Source organism: Panthera pardus, unplaced genomic scaffold (assembly GCF_024362965.1).
Source record: "Panthera pardus isolate Hobbes unplaced genomic scaffold, ASM2436296v1 HiC_scaffold_22, whole genome shotgun sequence".
Lineage (NCBI taxonomy): Eukaryota > Metazoa > Chordata > Mammalia > Carnivora > Felidae > Panthera > Panthera pardus.
Genome location: NW_026526788.1, coordinates 22,110,771 through 22,133,772, shown reverse-complemented (window position 1 = coordinate 22,133,772; position 23,002 = coordinate 22,110,771). Strand labels below are relative to the sequence as shown.

Sequence of the window (23,002 nt, the reverse complement as noted above, 5' to 3'; positions counted from 1 at the left end):
CTTAGACAAACAGCTTTCATAACCTACCTAAAAATAGGCTAGTTCATAAATTTTCTAAACTGTTCTTCCCTGCTGTGAGCAGCCCTTGATCTTTGACTGTAAAACCTAGCAAACTTTGGCATGCTCTAATGTTAGTTTTATAGGTTACTGAAAACCTCTATAAATTTAGCATCATTTCTCAAATCTCAATAGTTTTCTCATTCTGAATGCTTGAACATTTAGGTCACAAATTGAAATAACAGCAGAAAAATACTCATCTTTAGGCAGGTTGTACGGTTACCACTTGGCAAGAAACAGACAAAAATTTAAACAGAGCATAAAAACACTTCAAAGCTTTATGAACTTTGAACTTAGCACACTTTCCTAAATTTTGGTGGTTCCAACTACAGGAAAACCAGACTCTAAAGATTTGAGATGATTTAAGCTAACTCAAAATTTTTCCAATTCCTGACATCAGTACTAGATTTATACTTTTATTATGGTAACATATAGTTGTTACAGTGAGATCTATAAACATATACAGAATTATTATATTTAAATTCATATAGAACAATATTTACATTTTTAAGTTACAGTTTTGAAATCAGAAGATGAAGTACAGCTTAAGTTTACGACAAAGAAAGAAAAACACAAAACAAAAAATAGACAAAGTTAACAGTAAAAATATAACTATCTGTTTTTGATACGTGGAAATGCTCAGAAAGCTACATCTTCTTAATCTGATTGTCCAAATCATTAAAATATGGATGATTCAGTGCCATTTTGCCAGAAATTCGTTTGGCAGGATCATAGACCAACATTTTCTGGAGGGGGGGCGGGAAGATAAAAAAGAAAAAAGGTTTTGATTTAAGAAATGAACCATAAAAAAATAAAGCTTTAATTTTTCTACCAATAAGCCATAAGCTAACAATTTTAATAAAAATTACTACTACATGAACATTTCCATTAGTTCAGTACCATACCACATAAATGTCTCAATCCTCCATACTTCACCCTCTAGCTCTTATTCCTTAAATCGTAGATACCTCAATAACCTCTTTCTGCTATAAATTATGCTTTAAGACACAAGCATTCTTAGTGAGATAGAGATAGTTTTAAAACCAGGACATAAATTTAAGAAAGATATCTAGTTAACTATATTTACTTTGAGAATTAAATGGCCATCTGAGTTATTTACAACATTCTTGAAATGGTGGCAATTAGCTATAGTGGTTTCTAATGTAGCTTCCATCAAGTTCCAAATAAAAACAAAACCAGAGCACAATGTGTTATAAACATAGTTAAAATGAGAGACTAAATGAATGATGGTCAATCTAGTATTAAACTTAATTTACACATAACCAGAAAAGACTGCATAAAGTTTAATGCTGATCTTAAATTTCATCTTTAAGAAACATTAATCTTAAAGAAAATCAAATCAATAAGCAAACCAGACATACTTTTACTATCTAGTTACCCTTTGAGCTGCTATTACATATTTAGCACTATATTAAGTGCTTGACACATACCGTGTTACACAATCCTCACAACAAAGGTAAGTATTGGTCCCATTTTACAATGAGGACACTGAGGCTCAGAGGTTAAGCGGCTTGCCCCAGCAATTCATAAAGCTAAGCAGTGGTAAAGCTTAAATGTGAAACCAAGTCTGATGTTTTACAGTAGTGGTTCTCATCTGGGTGAGATTCTGCCCCTCAGTGAACATTTGGCAATGTCTGGCATTTGGCAATTGTCACAACTGAGAGGAACATGCTACAGGCAGGTATAGGGCAAAGGACTGGAATGTTGTTAAATATCTTAGAGTGTACAGGACCGATCCCATTAACAAAAAATGATCCAGTCCAAGATGTCAATACTAGCTAGACTAAGGAATCATGATTTACAGTATTTGAGTTTCATTGACTGAAGTGAAATTCTTTGTGTTCAAGAATTACAGAAGCTAAAAAGACAGATCTGAAAGGCCTTCTAAGTCAAATCAATAATATTGATACATAAAATATCTGAATGACAGGTAAAGGACTTGGGATTTCACTGTAAGCAATTTGGAAATCTGAGCTGAATTTAGAGGCATAATGATTTATAAATTCTGAAAGGAGCCCAAAGACCAATTAGAAGATTTACAGGATAATATCACAATATTACATTAGCCAAGATTCATAAAAATTAGTTCCATCTAAAAGCTTAAGATTTAGGGGGCATCTGGGTGGCTCAGTTAGTTAAGTGTCTGACTTCAGCTCAGGTCATGATCTCACAGCTCGTGGGTATGAGCTCCGTGTAGGGGTCTGTACTACAGTTTGTGGGTTCAAGCTCTGTGTCGGGCTCTGTGGAGTTCTGCACCACTGGTGCAGGGCCTGCTTGGGATTCTTGCTCCCTCCCTTCTCTCTGACCCTCCCTCACTTGTGCTGTCTCTCTCAAACTAAATGTACTTAAAAAAAAATAAACAAAAGTTCGATATTTAGAGGCGCTTGAGTGGCTCAGTCAGCTAAGCGCCTGACTCTTGATTTCAGCTCAGGTCATGATCTCAAGGTTTATAAGATCAAGCCCTGGGTAGGGCTTTGCACTGACAGTGCAGAGCCTGCTTGGGATTCTCTCTCTGCCCGCCCCCCCCCCCCCCCCGCCACGTGCACTCTCTCTCAAAATAAATAAACTTTTAAAAAAATAAACAAATAAAAGCTCAATATTTTTTTTGTTATTTTTTATTTTTATTTTTTTAAAATATATGAAATTTATTGTCAAATTGGTTTCCATACAACACCCAGTGCTCATCCCAAAAAGATGCCCTCTTCAATACCCATCACCCACCCTCCCCTCCCTCGCACCCCCCCATCAGCCCTCAGTTTGTTCTCAGTTTTTAAGAGTCTCATGCTTTGGCTCTCTCCCACTCTAACCTTTTATTTTTTTCCTTCCCCTCCCCCATGGGTTCCTGTTAAGTTTCTCAGGATCCACATAAGAGTGAAAACATGTGGTATCTGTCTTTCTCTGTATGGCTTATTTCACTTAGTATAACACTCTCCAGCTCCATCCACGTTGCTACAAAGGGCCATATTTCATTCTTTCTCATTGCCACGTAGTACTCCATTGTGTATATAAACCACAATTTCTTTATCCATTCATCAGTTGATGGACATTTAGGCTCTTTCCATAATTTGGCTATTGTTGAGAGAAAAGCTCAATATTTAAATACTGTTCTAAAAAACAATTTTCCTAAAGCAGGCCTAGGACAATTTCTTTTTTATCCTAATAGATTTTTTTGGCCCTATTTTTAAAGAAAACAACTATTAGTTGAGAGTGGCAATGTAGTAGTAAATGCAATTTTTTTTTATAGTTTGTTAATACTTTTTTTTTTTTTTTTTTTTGAGAGAGAGACTGAGAGAGAGAGAGAGAGCAGGGAAAAGGAACAGAGGGAAAGAGATAATCTCAAGCAGGCTCCATGCTCAGTGCAGAGCCCTATGAGGGACTTGATCCCAAGGATCCTGGGGTCATGACCTGAGGTGAAATGAAAAGTCAGACATGCCCCATGGATTTATAAGAATTACATTATTCCTCCTAACCTTTCTGATGTAGAAATAAGGCACAAAGTAAGAAATGAGAGTTCATGCAGTAAATGGCTTTAATAACTAAAAATATCAAGCAATAAGGAAAAACCTATGTCTCGGATAAACTAAAAAGTAGTACACACCGGGACAAAAAGTTAGAAGGGAGGGCCATTACACACCAGCAACTTAAATAAAGGTGTACTAACCCTGGCCTTGCCTTCACAGAGCATCTTCGCTATGTAAGATTAAAAAAACAAACAAATAACATCTAATGCTGAATCCTCCTCTCAAAACCACTAATGTTTCTTGGTATCTAAAATGAAGCTAGTAACATAATAAACATTAACAGTCATAATAGCTATGTGCCTAGCACAATATATATTGGCTTTCTATTTCCCAGGTAAAAGAAAGGAATTGAGTACATTCAGAATCAATAATGTTGAAATCAGTATAAAGGGTCTTCTTACCGAGAGCAGATCCAAGCCATTTTCATCCAAGTTTTTGACATGGGATGCCAGACTTCCTGGTTTCCACTTGGGAAATGTATTCTTATAGTCCTGTAAAGATTCCACTTCTGGCCACACTTCATTATTGGGGGTGCCCAAAGCTCTAAAAGCCAGAGAAAAACAAAAAAATTATTAAAGCATACATATAATCTTATTGTTATACATGTTGCCTTATTATTATTTCATCTGAAAACTTCTTAAAAGCTTAAATATAAGGCAAAAATACCTGAAAATTCTGAAGAGTTGATCAATTTCTGAATCCCCATGGAAAAGTGGTTTCTTAGTTGCTAATTCTGCAAATATAGTGCCTATACTCCAAATGTCAACTGGAGTTGAGTAGCGAGCTGACCCCAGCAGTACTTCTGGAGATCTATACCAGAGTGTCACTACCTATTACAAAGCAAATTTTTACACTGAATAAAAATACCTTTAAATAAATACATTAAAAAATTTTAATTAAATATTAAATTTAAAAAATGCATTAAATACCTAAATATAAACATTTATATTTCAGTAGGACTATCCTTTAGAAAGTTCCATTAATTCCTCTGATAATATTGTTTGAAAGTCAATTAACTATACACAATATACTAAATGGAAGATAAATATTTCATTCCTAAGTTCTATTCATTAGGTTAAAAAACACTACACAAACATACGAACTCTTTTCTTGCTTTTCAAATCATTAGAGGAAAAGGATAAAAAAAAAGTCAAGATAGCATTCACTTTTCAAAAAAACCAAAAAGGCAATTGATAATAAATTCAGTGTGGCACCGTACAAATGAATGAATACTGCTTACATGCTAACAATGTTAAGTCAGGGACTCCTGGGTGGCTCAGTCAGCTAAACGTCTAACTCTTGATTTCTGCTCAGGTCATGATCTCAGTTTATGCATGAGCTCAAGCCCGGTATGGAGCCTGCTTGGAATTCTCTCCCTCTCTCTGCCCCTACTCCACCAGCACTTGTTTGTGCTTTCTCTCAAAATAAACTTAAGAAAATAAAAACATAAGTCAAATAACAGTGGCCTAGGGGTAATCTATTATTTTACTATCTATAATTTGTCACGGCAAAAATATCATCTCTAACTTAAGCATCTGTTTAAGCCAATGGGAACCAAATAATCTTTATTTATACAGCTATGGGAAAAATAATAAAAAGGGATGATAAAAAGAAGCCAAGACATCTAACCAAATGAACACTGTTCTAAGTTTTGATTTGAAGATAGTCTTTGGGCTCAGGGATAGACAACCCCACAGAAGACAGTTTTCCAGAAGCTCTCTATTATACAATTCAATATTCCCTTTCTCTCCAGAAATAACAAATGAAATGCCATGTCATCTGTATTAACACTGAAAACCGTTATAGTAGCTTCTAAATGTACCTGAAACAGTAACCCTTAGGTAAAAAAAACCTGTCTTTTAACCAATTTGTGTACCAGAGGATCCAAGCAGGAGACAAAAAACACACAGGCGATTTGCATGGGTAAAATTTACTAAGAAAGATTCTAAACTAAGAGAGGGTTAGAATAAAGAGACTGACTAATAAGAAATAATAATTTCTAGAACTGTAGCAAGGATAACCCCTTCCTCCTGCAGTGCCTCTCCAACACCATCCACTGACATCACACCTACTGGCAAAGAAATAATATTTAAAGGTCTGAGTTAGATTTTCACATAACATGCAGTGAAGGGTGAGTTTGGAGCTGAGAGGCAATAAATTAATCCTGCACAATGGAAACCTTTATTATTTCTTTCTTGACTTAAAAAACAAATACAGAAAACAATCCAGCAATCACACATACTCTAAAACACAAAAACCACTATTCTACATACCTCATGTGTATATACTCTAATAGGTATTCCAAAAGCTCTGGCGAGGCCAAAATCAGCCAATTTAATTGTTCCTTTGTCATCAATCAATAGATTTTGAGGTTTTAAGTCTCTGTGCAAAACTCTTCTGGAGTGGCAAAACACAATCCCTTGTAGAATTTGGTACAAGTAACTCTGGAAGAAGGAAACATAAGTTAGAAACTTAACTGTACCACACAATAATTTTCTAAATAATCTTGGTGGGTTTGTTTCAAAGATATAAGAAATTATAATGCAGGTAAACAATTTAACTGCCACAAAAGCTTTCAGGCCATTTGAGACTAGCAAGCAGCATTTGGGGTGAGAAGCCCACTGATATGCTAAGATATTCACTTTATGGACACATCCATATGAACTCATTTAGTCTTCTACTATTTTTCATCTCTCATTCTTTTTTCATCTCTTATTCTTAAGTCCTAATTAGTTTTCTGTATAGAAAGTTTTGTAAACTTTTATCTATATACTTATAGCAACTCTAATTTTATTAAGATTTGTCCATCTCTATTTCTTATTACATATTCATTTCCTCTTTAGAAACCCTGGTCACAGATTCCAAAAGAAATAACAAACAGGATATTATGATTATATATTTAAATAGAGACAATTATTATAACATGCTATTTATTAGTTCAGAGAAAAGTATTATACAAGACAGGTGTTGCCAAGACAACGTAATTGTCATTTGAAGCAACATGAATATTACAGAAATCTGAAGTATACATAGTAACAATATTGACTTATAAAGTTCAAAATTATAAAATAATACATAAAATCAACTGTTGGAACAAATGGATAACCATTAAGATCCCTAGTTCTTTATACCAAAATAAAACTTTGATCCATCCACACAGTTTAACACAAACAAAAGGGAGGTGTGGCAACCTACTAAAAAATATTGTCAAGTATTGTTCTAGCATACACGATGTTTGAAAGACATATAAGCTAAAGTCCAAAAGTTATGTATAAGACTGTTAAATATATGATAAAAATTATTAATGGTATATGCCATTAACAAGTCAAAACAACAAAAGAAAAAAGGAATAAAGGGAGTATTATCAACATGTTAGCAAAAAGGACCTTAGAGACCAGTGAAAAAATATCCTAACAGAAACATCAATGAAGATGTTTATAAAAAGGCTAAAAAATGAAAAATTATTACATGAGATACAAAATATTTGCCTTTTTCACATGATGGACTGATAAAATATTTAAAAGATTGATAAAGCTAGGTACTAAAACAGTAACTGTTACCCACCACAATGAGTAAACTGCTACAAGTCTTTGGAGGGCAACAGGCACTATCATGATTTTAAATGTAAATAAACATCTTCAACTCATTGATTCAAGTTATAAGAACTTATCCTATAAAATTGCAAATGAAGATCAATATACATAAGGATTCACTGCAGCATTGTTCCTAAGAGCATGAATCACCAAGCTGGAAAACAATTTCAATGTTTATTAGTATGGAACTGGTTTAAATAATCAGATCAAACATTTAGGTAAACAGGCAAGGCTATATGTTGAATGTTTCACAGAAAAAGGGTTTTACAGTTTTGTAAAACAGCGTATGTATGTACACAAAGTTGACATGCAAGTGTCTGTAAGACTATTAAAAAACTAACAATGGGTACCTACCTCTGAGAAGTGGTTTGGTAGAGTTAGTGTAAAGATAAGACATATCCACATATACCCTTCAGTGCTTTTAAAAAAATTATACATTTATAATTTAGAAATTATACATTTATAATATAGAAATGTCTATTGTAAATTAACCAAAACATTCAAAACCAGAATAAAATAAAACCACTTGCCATCATTACCTTACCCCAAGCTTTTGTTACATTGTTTCACACATATCTGACCCTCAAATAAAGACCAAAACATCCTAGCTTCCAACAATGGAATACATACCTACTGGTTTTGTTGTCTCAGGCACAACTTTTCACTCTACAACTAGAAGCAGTATCTAGTAATAAAAGGGGTAACAATCTAACCTATAGACTGTGGAAAAAAAATCTTCCTAGTTCTATTTCCTAACACTCTTTCCAAGGATATTCCCCCAAAACACAGGAACTTCTACAGAATAGACACTTTACACTCACAATGGATAAATACTAATAAACTTAAGTAAGCTTTTTACCTTAACAAGTGAAGATTCCATGAACTGACCAGGAGGGATGGAATCTAAGTATTTCTTGAGATCCATGGAAAGGAATTCAAAGATGAGATATAACCTGGAATCTTGCATAAGCACATCTTGAAGACTGAAGAACAAAACAATTATATGGAAAAAAATATCTACGAAACATTTTTGACCTCTCACAAAATAAAGCTTCCATAAACTTAACAGTGGCTATCACAGAAAGTGAAGCTTTAAGAAATTTTCTGTAACAACAAAAAGTACATACTGTTTTGGGAAAGAAGAGATGGTAGCTTCCCTAGTAATGAAAACCTTAGTTCTAAACTAGAATTTGAGAAAGGACTCTCAGGGCAGCAACTGAAAATTAAGTAACATTATACAGAAGGTACTAACTGTCAAACCACTTCTATTACAAAAGAACATTTCTAGGTTGACTACTTGTTGCTCAGAGTTTGTTTTTTCACTGAAGTGAATTACAGAAATAAATTTTAAAATTTATTAGGAACCCTTAACAGTTGCTCATTATCTCCAACCCCAGAAAAATGAAATTTAACCGTAACTTGGCCTGTTAGGAAACACCCTCCCTCCCCGCCAATACCAATCCAAATAGTTAAAAGAAAGAAAAACACTTTTCTTTTTCATCTGACAGAACTACCTGTCTTAGGACTCTGATTAAGAGGTCTTCAAGGACCAAAGCTCAGACTGGTATAGGTGATAAAGGTCTGTGAAAAAGGACTTTTTTCTCCCTTGGCTGGTTTACCTTGAGTTTTCAGCTCTCAATACTAATCTCTTATCACCCTGCTCCTGTTTTAACAGCCCATTTACCTATGCCTGGCACCCCCAATTAACAAAAATAGTAGGGTTCTCTTCTGCTCAGCAATTAGACCAGATATTAAACAAATGTAAAAATTTCTACGTTGAAATTCACACTTGAAATAGTATGCGGAAAATGGTTTAAATTCAAATATACCATACCTGACTATATTTGGATGACGAAGTTCTTTTAATAGAGAAATTTCCCGAATTGCGGTACTAGGAACCCCTTCCTCTTCACTTTCTAGTCTGATTTTCTTCATGGCTACCACTTGACCTGTAGTTTTGTGTCTACCCTTATACACAACTCCATAGGTACCTGAAATAGACAAAGTAAATGTCTACTATACGACACCCTCCACAAACTAACATTTTACAAAATGACTCATCTTGTAAAATGTCATGTGATAGAAATGTCTACTGTGACCAGCTAGGAAGTATCATACTCATGATGATACTCTCATCACTTCCAAAAAGAAATTGCGGGTAACTACAACCTATCACATCTATAGTTTAGAAATAAAGTTCATGTAGTCATCACAATTTTCCCATACATTTAAATAACAAGTAATTTCCCAGCACATTTTAGAGAAGAAAACGGATCCTTTGCAGATCGAAATTTATCTCTTTTCAAATATCCAATCTAACAATAAAGCAGGCATAAAATACAAGGTGAGGATTTGGGCTGAGGAATTATTAACAGGAGTCACTGTGACACTTTCAGAAAACTTTGTATAGACTGCTTTATGCATATCAAATACATACTCAACCCTTATCTAAAAAAGAATGGGGCTAAAATATTTTATTAAATATTTATTAAATATGGAGCACCTGGGTGGCTTAGTCGGTTTAAGCATCTGACTTTGGCTCAGGTCATAATCTCAAGGTTCATGAGTTCAAGCCCAGCATCAAGCTCTCTGCTATCAGCACAGGGCCTGCTTCAGATCCTCTGTCTCCCGCTCTCTCTGCCCTTCCACTGCTCATGCTTTTAGTCTCTCAAAGATAAACAAACATTACAAAATATATATTTATAAAATCTATTAAAGTTCACAATATCTACTATATAGTAGGAAAGCCTCCCACCCATTCTGAAGTTAACAAGAACACTGATTTGGATATATAGGCTTCAGATAAGGAGTAACAATGTCAATATACGGGATCTTGGGCAGGAGAAGGGTGGATACAGAGGACAGAAGTGGCAATATTAAGGGAGGCAGATTAGTTGATTTAAAAAGTTCATATACAGGACACATTTAGTCCCCAGATTTAGTGCGTTTTAAAACCGGAGTGGGAGGGGTGCCTGGTTCAGTAGGTGAAACATGTGACTCTTGATCTCAGGGTCATGAGGTCAAGCCCCATGATGGGCGTGAAGCCTACTTAAAATTAAAATAAACAGGGGCACCTGGGTGGCTCAGTTAGGGATTCGATTTTGGCACAGGTCATGATCTCGCAGTTTGCGAGTCCAAGCCCCAAGTTGAGGTCTGTGCTGACAGCTCAGAACCTGGAGCTTGTTTTGGATTCTGTGTCACCCACTCTTTCTGCCCCTTCCCTGCTCATGCTGTCTCTCAAAAATAAACATTAAAAAAAAATTTTCAAAGTAAAATAAATAAATAAAATCTTAAATAAATACAATCTTTAAACTGGAATTGGAAAATTTAGGGAGATCCTGAACTGCTTGACTATACATAAAATTTTACTGAATACCTTATTCTTCTGTAACATCAGTATAACTTCAAAAGTGATTAGAGTACATTTTTCTAAAGAGATCTATTATAGTTTTTACCAGTTTCTCCAAAGGTAGCAATGTTTTTAAAAAGGCTAAGAACTACTATCAAATTATCTACTGGCTTAATTAGATTATTAGAGATGGTTTGGTGAGTGGCAAACTGATGTTATATAAACTTTGTTCTAATTTTGTTTTAAGATTTTATTTTTGAGTAATCTCAACACCCAACATAGGGCCTGAACTCATAACCCTGAGATCCAAAGTTGCATACTTTACCAAGTGAGCCAGCCAGGATCCCCTAATTTTGTTTTAAAGAGAAATTCTAGGGGTGCCTGGGTGGTTCAGTTAACTGACTTAGGCTCAGGTCATGATCTCATGGTTCGTGAGTTCAAGCCCCATGTCAGGCTCTGTGCTGATGGCTCAGAGCCTGAAGCCTGCTTCAGATTCTGTGTGTGTGTGTGTACGTGCCCCTCCCCCACTCATGCTGTCTCTTTCAAAAATAAACATCCAAAAAAAAATTTTTTTTAATTCTATACAATAGTGGGTCTTCCTAAATACTGGTGTCATTTTAAACACAGAATTTGACTAAAGAGCCATTTCACATTATTTTGATTAAATCTGGATTAACTGTGACTCTTGGACAACCAAAGTCATTCCAGATTTTAAAAACCTCAATTTTATGGATCTTTACAACCATCTTTAAAAATTGGTAACTTTTGGGGCGCCTGGGTGGCTCAGTCGGTTGAGCGACCGACTTCGGCTCAGGTCATGATCTCACGGTTTGTGGGTTTGAGCCCCATGTCGGGCTCTGTGCTGACAGCTCGGAGCCTGGAGCCTGCTTCTGATTCTGTGTCTCCCTCTCTCTCTGACCCTCCCCCGCTCATGGTCTGTCTCTCTCTGCCTCAGAAATAAATAAACATAAAAAATAATAATAATAATAATAATAATAATAAAAAAATTGGTAACTTTCTGTACACTTAAAATCTGTCCATTTTTTGGGTATAAATCATACTTGCATCAAAAAACACAAAAGTAGTTAAGTCAGAAGCACAATCACCTGGCACACTGTGAAAGCAGACTCGGGAAAAATCATCACTTGCATAAATATAGTACAAGCAGTTAATGGTAAATTCAGGACTAAATTTTTCCCCCCTAATATTCTTTCTTTCCTTCAAGTGTACAACCTCATCGAGGTCTAAAATTTACTCATAACAATTAATTAACTTATAGCCAACACTTAGTATTTACCTAATTTTAGAAATCACAAGTGCTCTATGGTTCTCTTCTTTCTCTTTTTGAGCCATTACCCCTCATAACTACTGGTACAGAGCTCTAGTTAAACAGACCAGAATGATTCTACTAGGCAATTACCAAAAATTATTTATAAGATGCATGCATGGTATGTACTCTGAAATGAATTAAACATTACTAAATTTTTAAAAATGTTATAGTCAAAGTTACGGAGACTCTAAATGCTAAGCACAAAACCTTTATTTAACACATGTTTATTGAGTGAATAAAGGCCAAGTTAGGTCCCACATCATGGATATAGCTACCATGATCCAAAAAGATGTTTTCTCATGATAGAGTTCAAAAACTAAAGTGACAACACTCAGATCTTTGTAATTTAGAAGAAACCAGAAAATGTCTTTGTAATAACTGAAATAAGAAAAGTCTATATTTAAGAAATGAATCAGGTTGTCAAAAACTCAAAGTTTCAGGGCGCCTGGGTGGCTCAGTCGGTTGAGCATCCGACTTCGGCTAAGGTCATCATCTAGCGGTCTGTGAGTTCAAGCCCCGCGTGGGGCTCTGTGCTGACAGCTCAGAGCCTGGAGCCTGCTTCGGATTCTGTGTCTCCCTCTCTCTCTGACCCTCCCCCGCTCATGCTCTGTCTCTCTCTCTCTGTCAAAAATAAATAAAACATAAAAAAAAAATTTAATAAAAAAAAACTCAACGTGTCAAGATAGAAAAGATAGAAAAGGTAGGGGAACTATTCTAAGTTAGAAAAGATTAAGGAGATATCAATCACTAAATGAAATGCAGAACACTGACTAGATCTTCAGAAGATACATGTAGAAGTATTAGAAGTAAGACATATCTGCAGCCACCCTGGAAAACAGTATGGAGGTTCCTCAAAAGTCAAAAATAGAACTACCCCTCAACCCAGCAATTGTGCTACTTGGTATTCATCCAAAGGATACAAAAATGTTGATTTGAAGGGGCACATGCACCCCAATGTTTATAGCAGCACTATCAACAATAGCCAAAGTATGAAAACAACCCAAATGTCCATCGACTGACGAATGGATAAAGAAGATGTGGTATACATATGTACAACGAAATATTATTCGGCAATGAGAAAGAATGAAAGATTGCCATTTGCAACAATGTGAATGGAACTAGAGTATATTATACTAAGTGAAGTCAGTCAAAGACAAATATCAGGATTTCACTCATGTAGAATTTAAGATACAAAACAGATGAACATAAGGGAAGGAAAGAAAAAATAAGACAAAAACAGAGAGGGGGGCAAATCTCAAGAGACTCTTAAATACAGAGAACAAACTGAGGGTTGCTGGTGGAGTGTTGGGTGGGAGAAGGGCTAAAGGGGTGAGGGGCATTAAGGAAGACACTTATTGGGATGAACAGAGGGTGTTAAATGTAAGTGATGAATCAGTAAATTCTATTCCTCAAATTATTATTACACTATGTTAACGAACTTGGATTTAAATTAAAAAAAATAAAAAGTAAAGCACACCACTACAACTTACTTTACACTGGTCAACAGAAAAACAATATGCTAAAACACAGATAATAAAGTAAATGTGACAAAACTAACATCTTGGTAAAATGTATTACAGGTTCATTAAATTTATCTTTCAACTTCTCTGTATGTTTGGAAATAAAATAAAAAGTTGAGGGAAAGAAATTTAACTTTTCAAATCAGTACTATAATGTTAAAATTTGACCAGGTATCTGGCAAAAAGCAAAAGAAAATACTGTGTGAAAGATATCGTCTAGGCCTTAAATTATTTGTACAATTTATTTTTTCAAAAACAATGTCCACCAAAGGGGTGCCAGGGTGGCTCAGTCAGTTGAGCGTCCAACTTCAGCTCAGGTCATGATCTCACAGCTCGTTGAGTTCAAGCCCCACATCGGGCTCTGTGCTGACAGCTCAGAGCCTGGAGCCTGCGTCAGACTCTGTGTCTCCCTCTCTCTCTTCCCCTAACCCACTCACATTCTGTCTCTGTCTCTCTGAAAAATAAATAAACATTAGAAAAAAAAATTTAAGAAAAAAAAAAATGTCCACCACATAATCTAAAACTGCCAGGCACTGGAGTAGTCAAAACAATACAAGCCAGAAGAAGAAACAGGAAAAAACACTAAGGGAAACTGATGTTATTATCAAATATTTGACTACATCCAATAGTGCTGGACACTACTGCCAGGCACTGTTCAAACAGCTGTGAACAAGACAAAATCCCAAACCTCACAAAGCTTACTTACAGTGTAGCAAAGAAAAAGGATATTAAGGAAAACAAATTGAAAGAATTGCCATTGCCAAAGGTCCAGAGGTCAAAGAACAAGGCATATGAGGAGGTATCATGTAGAAGAATTGGGAAGGCTTGTAACTCCAGTAAATAGACTACATTTCAGATTATGCTCTGAACCACTATTTGTAGTAGCAATTACAGTACCTTCCTCAAGAGTCAAATCTGCAGTCTCTTGCATGTTAGGAGTTCCAGAGTTTCAAAGAAAAACACATTTACACAAAAAGAATGTTTCTTTTTATTCCAAACTAAAAATCAGAACTCATTAAATTCTCTGAAGACTTAAGAAAAACTCAAAGCAGAAAACATTAAGTCTGTTAATCAAACCTATTTTTAACTCAGAAACAAGACTAGCTTAGTTGACCAGGTGTTAATAAAGTATCTAAGTGATTTTTTTAAAAAATCATCTAACATTTGTAAGTTAAGAACAAGAATCGATTTCTAACCCAACCACCACCCAAACATATCATTAGTATCTTACCAAATTCTTTTTAGTATTCTGCCCTTGGCTTTTTAGTAGTACTCCTTGTACAAGTATAGTTTTGGAGAACACTAACAATACACTAGTCAGAAACATCCCTGAAACAGAATCTACATACATAGGGGTGCCTATGTCAGTTGAGCATCTGACCTTTGATTTCAGCTCAGGTTGTGCATTTTCTCACGGTTCCTGGAATTGAGCCCCGAGTTGTACCAGAGCAGAGCCTGCTTGGGATTCTCTCTCCCTCTTTCTACCCCTCCCCTGCTCATGCTCTCAAAAATAAAAAAAAAAATTAAAAAAACAAAAAACAAACCCTACATAAATTAGGCTCTAATAGTATAAGTTGTACCATTTATTCCTATAGAGTTTAGAATGTTAATACCAAGACTTTTATATAGAAACTTAGATGCTCTTGGGGTGCCTGAATGGCTCAGTCAGTTAAGCATCTGACTCTTGATTTTAGCTCAGGTCATGATCTCAGGGTTTATGGGTTCAAGCCTGCATAGGGCTTTGATGCTGGCCGAGCAGAGCCTGTTTGGGATTCTCTCTCCCTCATGCCTCTCCCTCACTCACATGTTCTCTATCCTTCTCTCTCAAAAATAAATAAATAAACTTTAAAAATTAAAAAATAAATAAAAGAAAGTTAGATTTTATGTTGGGGGGAAAAAGGCAAAGGGATATTTTTACCCATCACTTATGCCATATAAACATTCTTTAAAAACTTTAATGAAAGTACTACAGAAAGGGAATGAATAATTATACATAAGAGCTATTGGTTTAGAATTGTTTAAACATGTAAACAAGACAGATCATTTAATTCTGGGAAACTATATAGAAAACTTATTTAAATTGGCTTAATAGCCTATTGTAGCAGCTTAGAAAGTTTAGGTAAAAATATTTACCTTAAAAACAATTGTAGGAGATTAAAAGTACACTGTTAAACCTAATTCTACTGCCCTAACCTTTCCCAACACACATACGAATTATCAACAGTCTTCTCAAATTACAAATACTGCTTTAAGTGTTTCATATTTAAGATAACTGGGGGGAAGAGGGTTGCCAGGTAATCATATCAGAATAATTTCAGTTCTCTTGGATATGAACATTTTTGTGTTTAAGTTACCATGTAAAGAACATATAATTAATGCACATTAGCACAGGATACCATAAAGATTTGATTTTAATATTTACATGTCTTTATGTCACAGATGTTATAAGCATTACAAAATCCTTTTTTAAAACTTGGGTATTAAAAACACTCACCTTCTCCGATTTTCTCTATTTTGGTATAGTCTTCCATAGTTAATCGTAGATACGGTAGATCCTAGAATGAGAGGAAAAACTAATTTGATCACATGATCACCTGCCACTATAACTCCAAAGGTTTAGGTTTAAAGTTTGTAATGAGATACAATGTGTAAAGCATTTTCCACAGTCTCTAGTACAGTATTAATTTCCCATTAATATTAGTTACGTTAAAACAACACTTACAGGGGCACCTGGGTTGCTCAGTCGGTTAAGTGTCCAACTTCGGCTCAGGTCATATCTCGGTTACTGAGTTGAGCCCCAGGGCAGTTTCAGTGCTTGCTGACAGCAAAGAGCCTGCTTGGGATTCTGTCTCCCTCTCTCTCTGCCCCTCCCACACATATTTGCCTGTGTGCTCTCACTCTCAAAAATAAATAAACATTAAAAAAACCAAAACACTTATAAAGGAAAGGACTTCTGCAATTAAGATTTTCCCACCTTTCTTGGCTCTTAAAACATCAGAAGTATTTGTGTATCTTAACCAGTGTAGTATTTGCTTCTTCCAAACAAATTAACATGCAAATTTAGACACAAACTTATCTATACACCCCAAACAAAAAACAAAAGTATGTTCTCTTTACATAACACTTCTAAGAAGCACCAATGTGTGCTAGTTATACACCCAAACATTTCCTTAAATAATATTTGACTGAATTTGTATCGCTTCATATTTTTTTGAAGAGAATTCAAAAGAAACATTTTTTTTTTTTTAACATTTATTCAGTTTTTGAGAGACAGAGAGAGAGCATGAGTGGAAGAGGGGCAGAGAGAGAGGGGAGACACAGAATCCAAAGTAGGCTCCAGGCTCTGAGCTGTCAGCACAGAGCCCCACAAAGGGCTTGAACTCACCAACCGCTAGATCATAACCTGAGCCAAAGTCGGATACTTAACCAACTGAGCCACCCAGGCGCCCCAAGAAACAGTTTTTAAAGACACAAGTAGCAGGACGCACAGCTGGCTCAGTCAGAAGAGTGTACAATTCTTAATCTCAGGGTTGTGAGTTCCAGTCTCATGTTGGAAAGAGCACATTTCACTCACACGCACATGCGCACGCACACACACACAGGGTGCAGAGATTACTTAAAAATCTTAAAAAAAAAAAAAAAAAAAAAGACACCAGTAGGGAGCTAATGTGGCCATACTGCTCACCCATTAGCAAGACTGTTTTAATGTCTGCTAAAATGCTGACAAGACACTCAAAACGTCCACAGCTGAGAAGTTTGCTGATGAAACATAACTTCAGAAGCCCAAATCATAATTCCCTTGATTTCTTAACACACTCCTCTCCTCACTGATAAGATCATATATGTAAAGGTGACTCTGAGTGACACTTAAGTTCTATTTCTCACATTCATCTGCAAAATTATCCCAGAGGTAGAGACAAATCTTTTTAAATGAACAAAAAATTGCACTACATTGTCATGATATTAAATTATCATTAAATTAAACTTAATTAAAAATTAAATACTTTTTATTTTAATGTTACAAAATAGCAATAATTAGGATAATTGCCTTTTTTTACAATATCCAGATTTAATATGCCTAATGAACAATAAGACTTTGAGGTCTCTTTGAACAAATGGCTAAAACTTCAATTTCAAAGTTGGGTTTAATTACCCTCCCTCCATTTTCCTGTTTGTAACAGTTTAAAATAGAGGGTGTCACTTTAAAATGCCTTTTGAATGTCTCCTGGGGCTGCGTACTAGCAGCAGGACGTAAAATGCCAACGGCTTCATCTCCTAGCCAGAGACCTCCAGGTCTTTAAAGGAAGCGGGACGTGCACATGACCAACTCTAGTATTAAATAAAAATACTAATACATACATATTTGTATCTATCTCTACGCATTTCTTAGCTTTCCACTTTGCACTGTACGTAACAGCCACCAAGCATAAAATTAAAACGAAAAATATCCAAATCCCCTCTGGCTCTAAGCCTCGGCCAAGTGTTTTTAAACGCCTTGGGTGCACAAGGGCCCTGGGTACGGAGGCAAGCCCGAGAAGGCCCACAGGTTAGTTCGGTGTTCCGGGACGGCCTGGGTTTGGGAACCGGCGTGGGTATCTGGTCCCGGAGCCGTCTGTCCTTCCGCCCCCGAAGGCTAGAGCAGGGCGCACAGGGGACAGGCCGGAGCCGCAGGGCCTACGACGGAGCCTGGCACTCCGCGACGTCGAACCAATGCAAGGCTTTGGCTTCAACCAAGACCCGAAAGCCTCCTCAGCCAGGTCGGCGGCATTTTTCCGGAACAGCCGACCGCGACCCCTGACTGCAACTCCGAGGCCAGGGCAGCCCCAGCCCTCCCCGGTGTACGTCCGCTGGGTCTGGGCTCCCGTGAACCTTCCTGGAAAGCCGGGGCCAGGCCCGGAGCCGAGTGGAGGCCCGGCCTAGTCTCCACAGGCCCTGCCTGGCCCCGCGCAGAGCCCCGCTGCCCAGTCCGGCCTCCTAATACCAGCCGGTTCCTCAGCACTCCTTCTCGGGGGCCTCCGAGCCGACCCCCGCCGAGCAGACACCCCGTAGGCATGACCCTGACCTCAGCAACTCTACCCGGCTTATTATCCCACGACGAAAGCGGCAGCAGCTACCACGTCAGCGTCGCTCTCACCTCAACTTCCAAGAGCCAGCTTTGGAGTTAAGTGCAAGCTGTTTCAAACTCACCGCGCTAAAGGGTCCGGGGCCCACCAATCAGATAGCCCGTAGACTTTCAAAGGAGCCAATCGGAGCCCAGCCACGCTTGGGCGGGCCTTCCCGGGTGGCTAAAGCGCGAAAAAAAATGGAAAGGGCGGCTGGAGAAAAAGCAGGAGGGCGGGCGCCAACTGAGTCTTAGCGCAGGCGCTTTCATTCAGCCCCGAAGAGTGTCGTCCTACTGTTTCTAGTCGTCGGAAATCTACCGTTCACCCTGGGTCGGGTACTTCCCCTTCCAGTATTGGCAAAAATAAAACTTTTTGCACTCAAAGTGATACTACATATACATTTAGATTCCATTACTTTCACTTCTAATACTTAAAGCTAGCGTATATTTATGTTTTTCTAAGTCGGTGATTTTCCAGCTAGGCCAAAGGAGGAGCACATTTCACACATGCATACATACATATACATATATGGATATATGGATATACGTATATATATGTATGTGTGCATATATGTATATATGTATATATACACACACAGATATATATACAGATATATTCACTTTCTAAAATGCTTAGTGTTTTATTAAATATTGCATTTATTTAAAAATTAAAAACAGGGGCTCCTGGGTGGCGCAGTCAGTTAAGGGTCTGACTTAGGCTTGGTGAGTTCGAGCCCTGCATGGGCTCTCTGCGGTCAGCACAAAGCCCGATTTTGGATCCTCTGTCCCCCTCTCTCTCTGCCCCTCCCCCTCTTACTCCCTGTCTCTCTCAAAATAAATAGATAAAACTTTAAAAAAAATAAAATTTAAAATTAAAAAGTTTTAAGTTAGAAACAAAATTTTACATTTTTAATTTTAAAATATTTTCACATCAGAATTTTAGTTGATTTTTTAAAACACAAAAATTCACAATTCCATGAAAGGAAAAAAAAAGATCTAAATTATACTTTAAATAATCCAGTATCCAAAACTTTCTCTTTCATTGCCCCCCACCATATTCTTAAGAGAAATTTCTGCACTTGAACTTTCTTTAAGTCTTTAAGAAAATATAAGTAAAATAGAACTAGGAATAATAAGAGTCCCTTAGTAAGAATTTCTCTTTGGCCTACCCTTAATGGGATGTAGAAGAAAGAGTGACTACCATGAACTCTACAAATATGTATTAGAAGACTCAGATTATGGGGTGCCTGGGTGGCTCAGTTGGTTGAACGTTAGACTCTTGATTTCAACTCAGGTCATGATCTTAGGGTATGTGAGTTCAACCATCAGGTCAGGCTCTACGCTGGCAGCAAGAAGCCTGCTTGAGATTCTCTGTCTCTCTCTCTCTCTGCCCTGCATGCTCATGCTCTCTCTCAAAAACAAATAAATAAACTTAAAAAAAATAAGACCCCAATTAGATGCTCTTATAGATACCACATTTACTAAAATTGGAATGACACAGAGAATATTAGCATGGCCCCTGGGTAAGGATGACATGTTCCATATTAAAAAAAAAAAAAAAAAAAAGCAGCAGCAGCAACAGCACCAGATTAGGGTAAAGAACAGAGGTAGTATATCACATGCATTTAATTTAAGTGTTTAGTACCCTTTTACACAGTGAGCAGTTTGTGTCATCTGGCACTATTTGTGGTACTAATGCACGGCCTTGACAATGTTATGCTCCTAGGTGGCAGAGCATTTGGGATTCACAGTGGAGGTAGAGAAATCTCTGCCTGAACCTAAGAACTTTTAAAACTTACTTTTAAAATCCCAAACTCACATTCTAAATGAAGACTGACTACCCCAGAGAAAGCTTTAGAGAAGAAGACTGTTCTCTGCCAGTTCAGGGTACTGATTTTAATGAGAGTATATATATACATATACATATACATATATATGTTTCTGGGAAGCCTCAGCAAAGCATTCATTTTATAGCATCTAAAAACAGCTGGTAATTCATTATATCCGTTTTACATTCAGCATAAAGAAGACCACAAGCTTCCACAGCTGTGATGCTAGATTTTTCAATTTAACTCAATTATCTTTGTTTTTAAATTTTCAGGGGGTATTGTAAATTCATGCTATCATCTCAGCAAATACAGTTTATTAATTATTTGGGCCAAATTGTATTCAGTGTCTCTAAAGTACTTTCCAGACACAAAATTAATCAGATACAATTCCTGCTCTAGGTGGTGGGGGTGGGATAACACATAATTACTTAGAATTGTGTTCTGGCACTTATGCTGTAATTTATGCTATAAAGTGAAATGAGAACATAGAGGGGGAGATTATGAATTCGAACAGAGGAAGGGATATTTGAATAAACATTGGAGAAAGAATTGTGGGGGTGGGGCTTCCAAGCAGAGGAAATTCCATGAGGAAAGCACTGAAATTCAGCTCAGATAATTCAGGGTGCCGCCATTGTAGGGTGCAGGGGGTCCTCAGGTGTTAAGCAAAGAAGGGAGTTTGGAGTCAGAATCTTGAAGAGCCCTGAATACTGTTGTAAGGGGCTGCACAGGAGAGGTACAGAACTATTTCAGAACCATTCTTGACATGCTGTGAAAAAAGAACAGAAGAAGATAGGATGAAAAGGCATGTGCTCCTAAAAATTTCATATTTATATTTTGATAAACTCCATTTAGGAAAAAAAAAAAAAAAGATCTGTTGGCACTGCATATGTTTGTTTTGTTTTATTTTTAGAAATAAACTTTGCTGTGGAGTGAATTATCTCTCCCTCTGCCCCAAATTCATATATTGAAACCCTACCCCTTAATGTGATAGTATTTAGAAATGGGGCCTTTGGGAAATAATTAGGTTTAAATGAGATCTTGAGGGTGAAACCCTCACTATGGGATTAGTGCTCTTAAGAAGAGAAAACAGAGAGCTGGGTCATTCTGTCTCCCCCTTGCATGGACACAGCAAGAAGATGCCATCTACAAGCTCAGAAGCCTCATCAGAACCCACCATGTGGGCAACCTTGATCTCAGACTTCCAGTCTCCAGAACTGTGAGGAAATAGACTTCTTTGTGTAAGTTATCCAGTTTATGGTATTTGGTTGTGACAGCCCAAGCTGACTAAAGTATTTTTTCAGATGAAAAGGTTAAGAACATTTGCTTGTAAATACATAAAGTACCCTGAAGGGAGATGCAAGAAACACTGTGCCTGGAGGAGAAGGAGTGCCTGGGGCACAGAGGTGGGAAGGGAGACTTTTGTGTCTTTGGAAGTTTGAACCCTGTGAGTGTATTACCTAGTCCAAAAAAATGAATGGATGTATGGGTAGATAAATGGATGAATGGATGGATGAATGAAAGAGGCCGAGCCCTCTTTTTGCTACTGGATAAAATTCACAGAAGTTGCTGGAAAACATACCCAAAAGGAGAAGACTGATCTCTCTTAACATAATTCAGAAAGTAAAGTGGTGGAAAAAGTAAGACATACAGTTTCAAGATCCTTTAATCACAGCTGAAAACATGGAACTATCATGGCTGTTCCTGAGTTAGGCATTTTTTTTTTAAATTATAAAAGTAATGTGGTTTTTGTAAAATGTTCAAACAACTCCATAATAAGAACTTGTCATTTATAATCTTCATGCTCCAACCCTCATACCTCTAACAAAGAGACAGAAAGAGGAATTATGGTTAAGATGTTGGCATCCATACTGTAAACCCACGTGTGTCAACCTATCTCAATCTTTCATTGGAAATTCAGGAAATGAGCATGGGGTGAGGAATAGAAATGTGTTCACCAATGATTAAGGATCAAAGGTAACAGATGAATAGATGCATGTCTTCCCATACAGGTGGGGAGCAAATCCTTAAGGTGTGATAGGTAAAGGCTGCTTTGTGCAGAGCATGGTGGTTACTAGGAATAGTTGTGAGTATGGTGGAGGGCAGAGGGGTCAGGCAAGGCTTCACCACAGAGGTGGGTTCTAAATTGAGTCTTGAAGAATGAAGAATTTCCCAAGCAGACACATGCATGAGGAGAAATTTCTGGTCCATTGAAAAGAAAAAAAAAAAAAAAAAAAAAAGACATGTTTGATGGACTGAAATTAATTCAGTATTGCTGGAACATAAATGGAGTTTAGGGGGTTGGAGAATAAGTCAGAAAAATGATGCTATGGAGTCAGGCAATATCCACACCTAGAAGGGTCTTTCAGGGTCCTGCTAAAGGATTTGGACAGAGGATGGAATTGAAAAAAACAAAATGTGAGTAGGGAGTGACATAGTCAGGATGAGGAACATGGGATTAGGAAGGAAAAAGTCACTGAAGAGGAGATCTGAGGAGGGACAATAAGGTAGCATCAGAACCAGACAAGTGGAGGCTCCACATCTATCCGAACAGGTGCTGAAACCAGGGGAGTGGTCAGTTTGAAGAGGTGGAAATAATGATGAGATACTGTAAGGAGCTAGGACAGTAAGACCTGAGGGATGAACTGGGTGTGTTGACCAAGGGAGAGAGGATCATCAGTGAT

At 37.0% G+C, this 23,002-nt stretch overlaps 1 protein-coding gene and 1 non-coding gene across 4 annotated transcripts; one reads left to right on the top strand and one right to left on the bottom strand.

Annotated features, from left to right (window-relative positions):
- Window positions 1-317: 317 nt before the first annotated feature.
- CDK1 (cyclin dependent kinase 1) lies at window positions 318-18,575 on the bottom strand. Of its 3 annotated transcripts, none has more exons than XM_019444267.2 (8): window positions 18,526-18,575; window positions 15,886-15,946; window positions 9,027-9,183; window positions 8,052-8,175; window positions 5,873-6,043; window positions 4,266-4,429; window positions 4,001-4,142; window positions 318-803 (listed from the first exon to the last, which is right to left on the bottom strand). In XM_019444267.2, exons 2-8 carry the CDS (start codon window positions 15,920-15,922, stop codon window positions 705-707), a joined length of 894 nt encoding a protein of 297 aa, XP_019299812.1. In that variant the 5' UTR covers window positions 15,923-15,946; window positions 18,526-18,575; the 3' UTR covers window positions 318-704. The 3 variants fall into 3 exon arrangements, with proteins under 3 accessions (XP_019299812.1, XP_019299811.1, XP_019299813.1); XM_019444266.2 differs by having other exon boundaries at window positions 18,454-18,568; XM_019444268.2 differs by having other exon boundaries at window positions 18,468-18,532.
- A 1,374-nt stretch (window positions 18,576-19,949) lies between these two features.
- Window positions 19,950-20,056, top strand: LOC128772579 (U6 spliceosomal RNA). Its single transcript, XR_008416757.1, has one exon. It is a non-coding gene; the product is annotated as a U6 spliceosomal RNA (small nuclear RNA).
- Window positions 20,057-23,002: the final 2,946 nt, after the last annotated feature.

What these genes read in the sequence shown, in the direction of transcription:
- CDK1 (XM_019444267.2), bottom strand. Translation starts at nt 15,922, where the DNA reads ATGGAAGACTATACCAAAATAGAGAAAATCGGAGAAG. An exon ending in CGTCATCCAAATATAGTCAG is followed by an intron (nt 8,176 to 9,026) that starts GTATGGTATATT and finishes TTTGTTCTTCAG; the next exon opens with TCTTCAAGATGTGCTTATGC. An exon ending in TTAGAGTATATACACATGAG is followed by an intron (nt 4,430 to 5,872) that starts GTATGTAGAATA and finishes GCTTTGTAATAG; the next exon opens with GTAGTGACACTCTGGTATAG.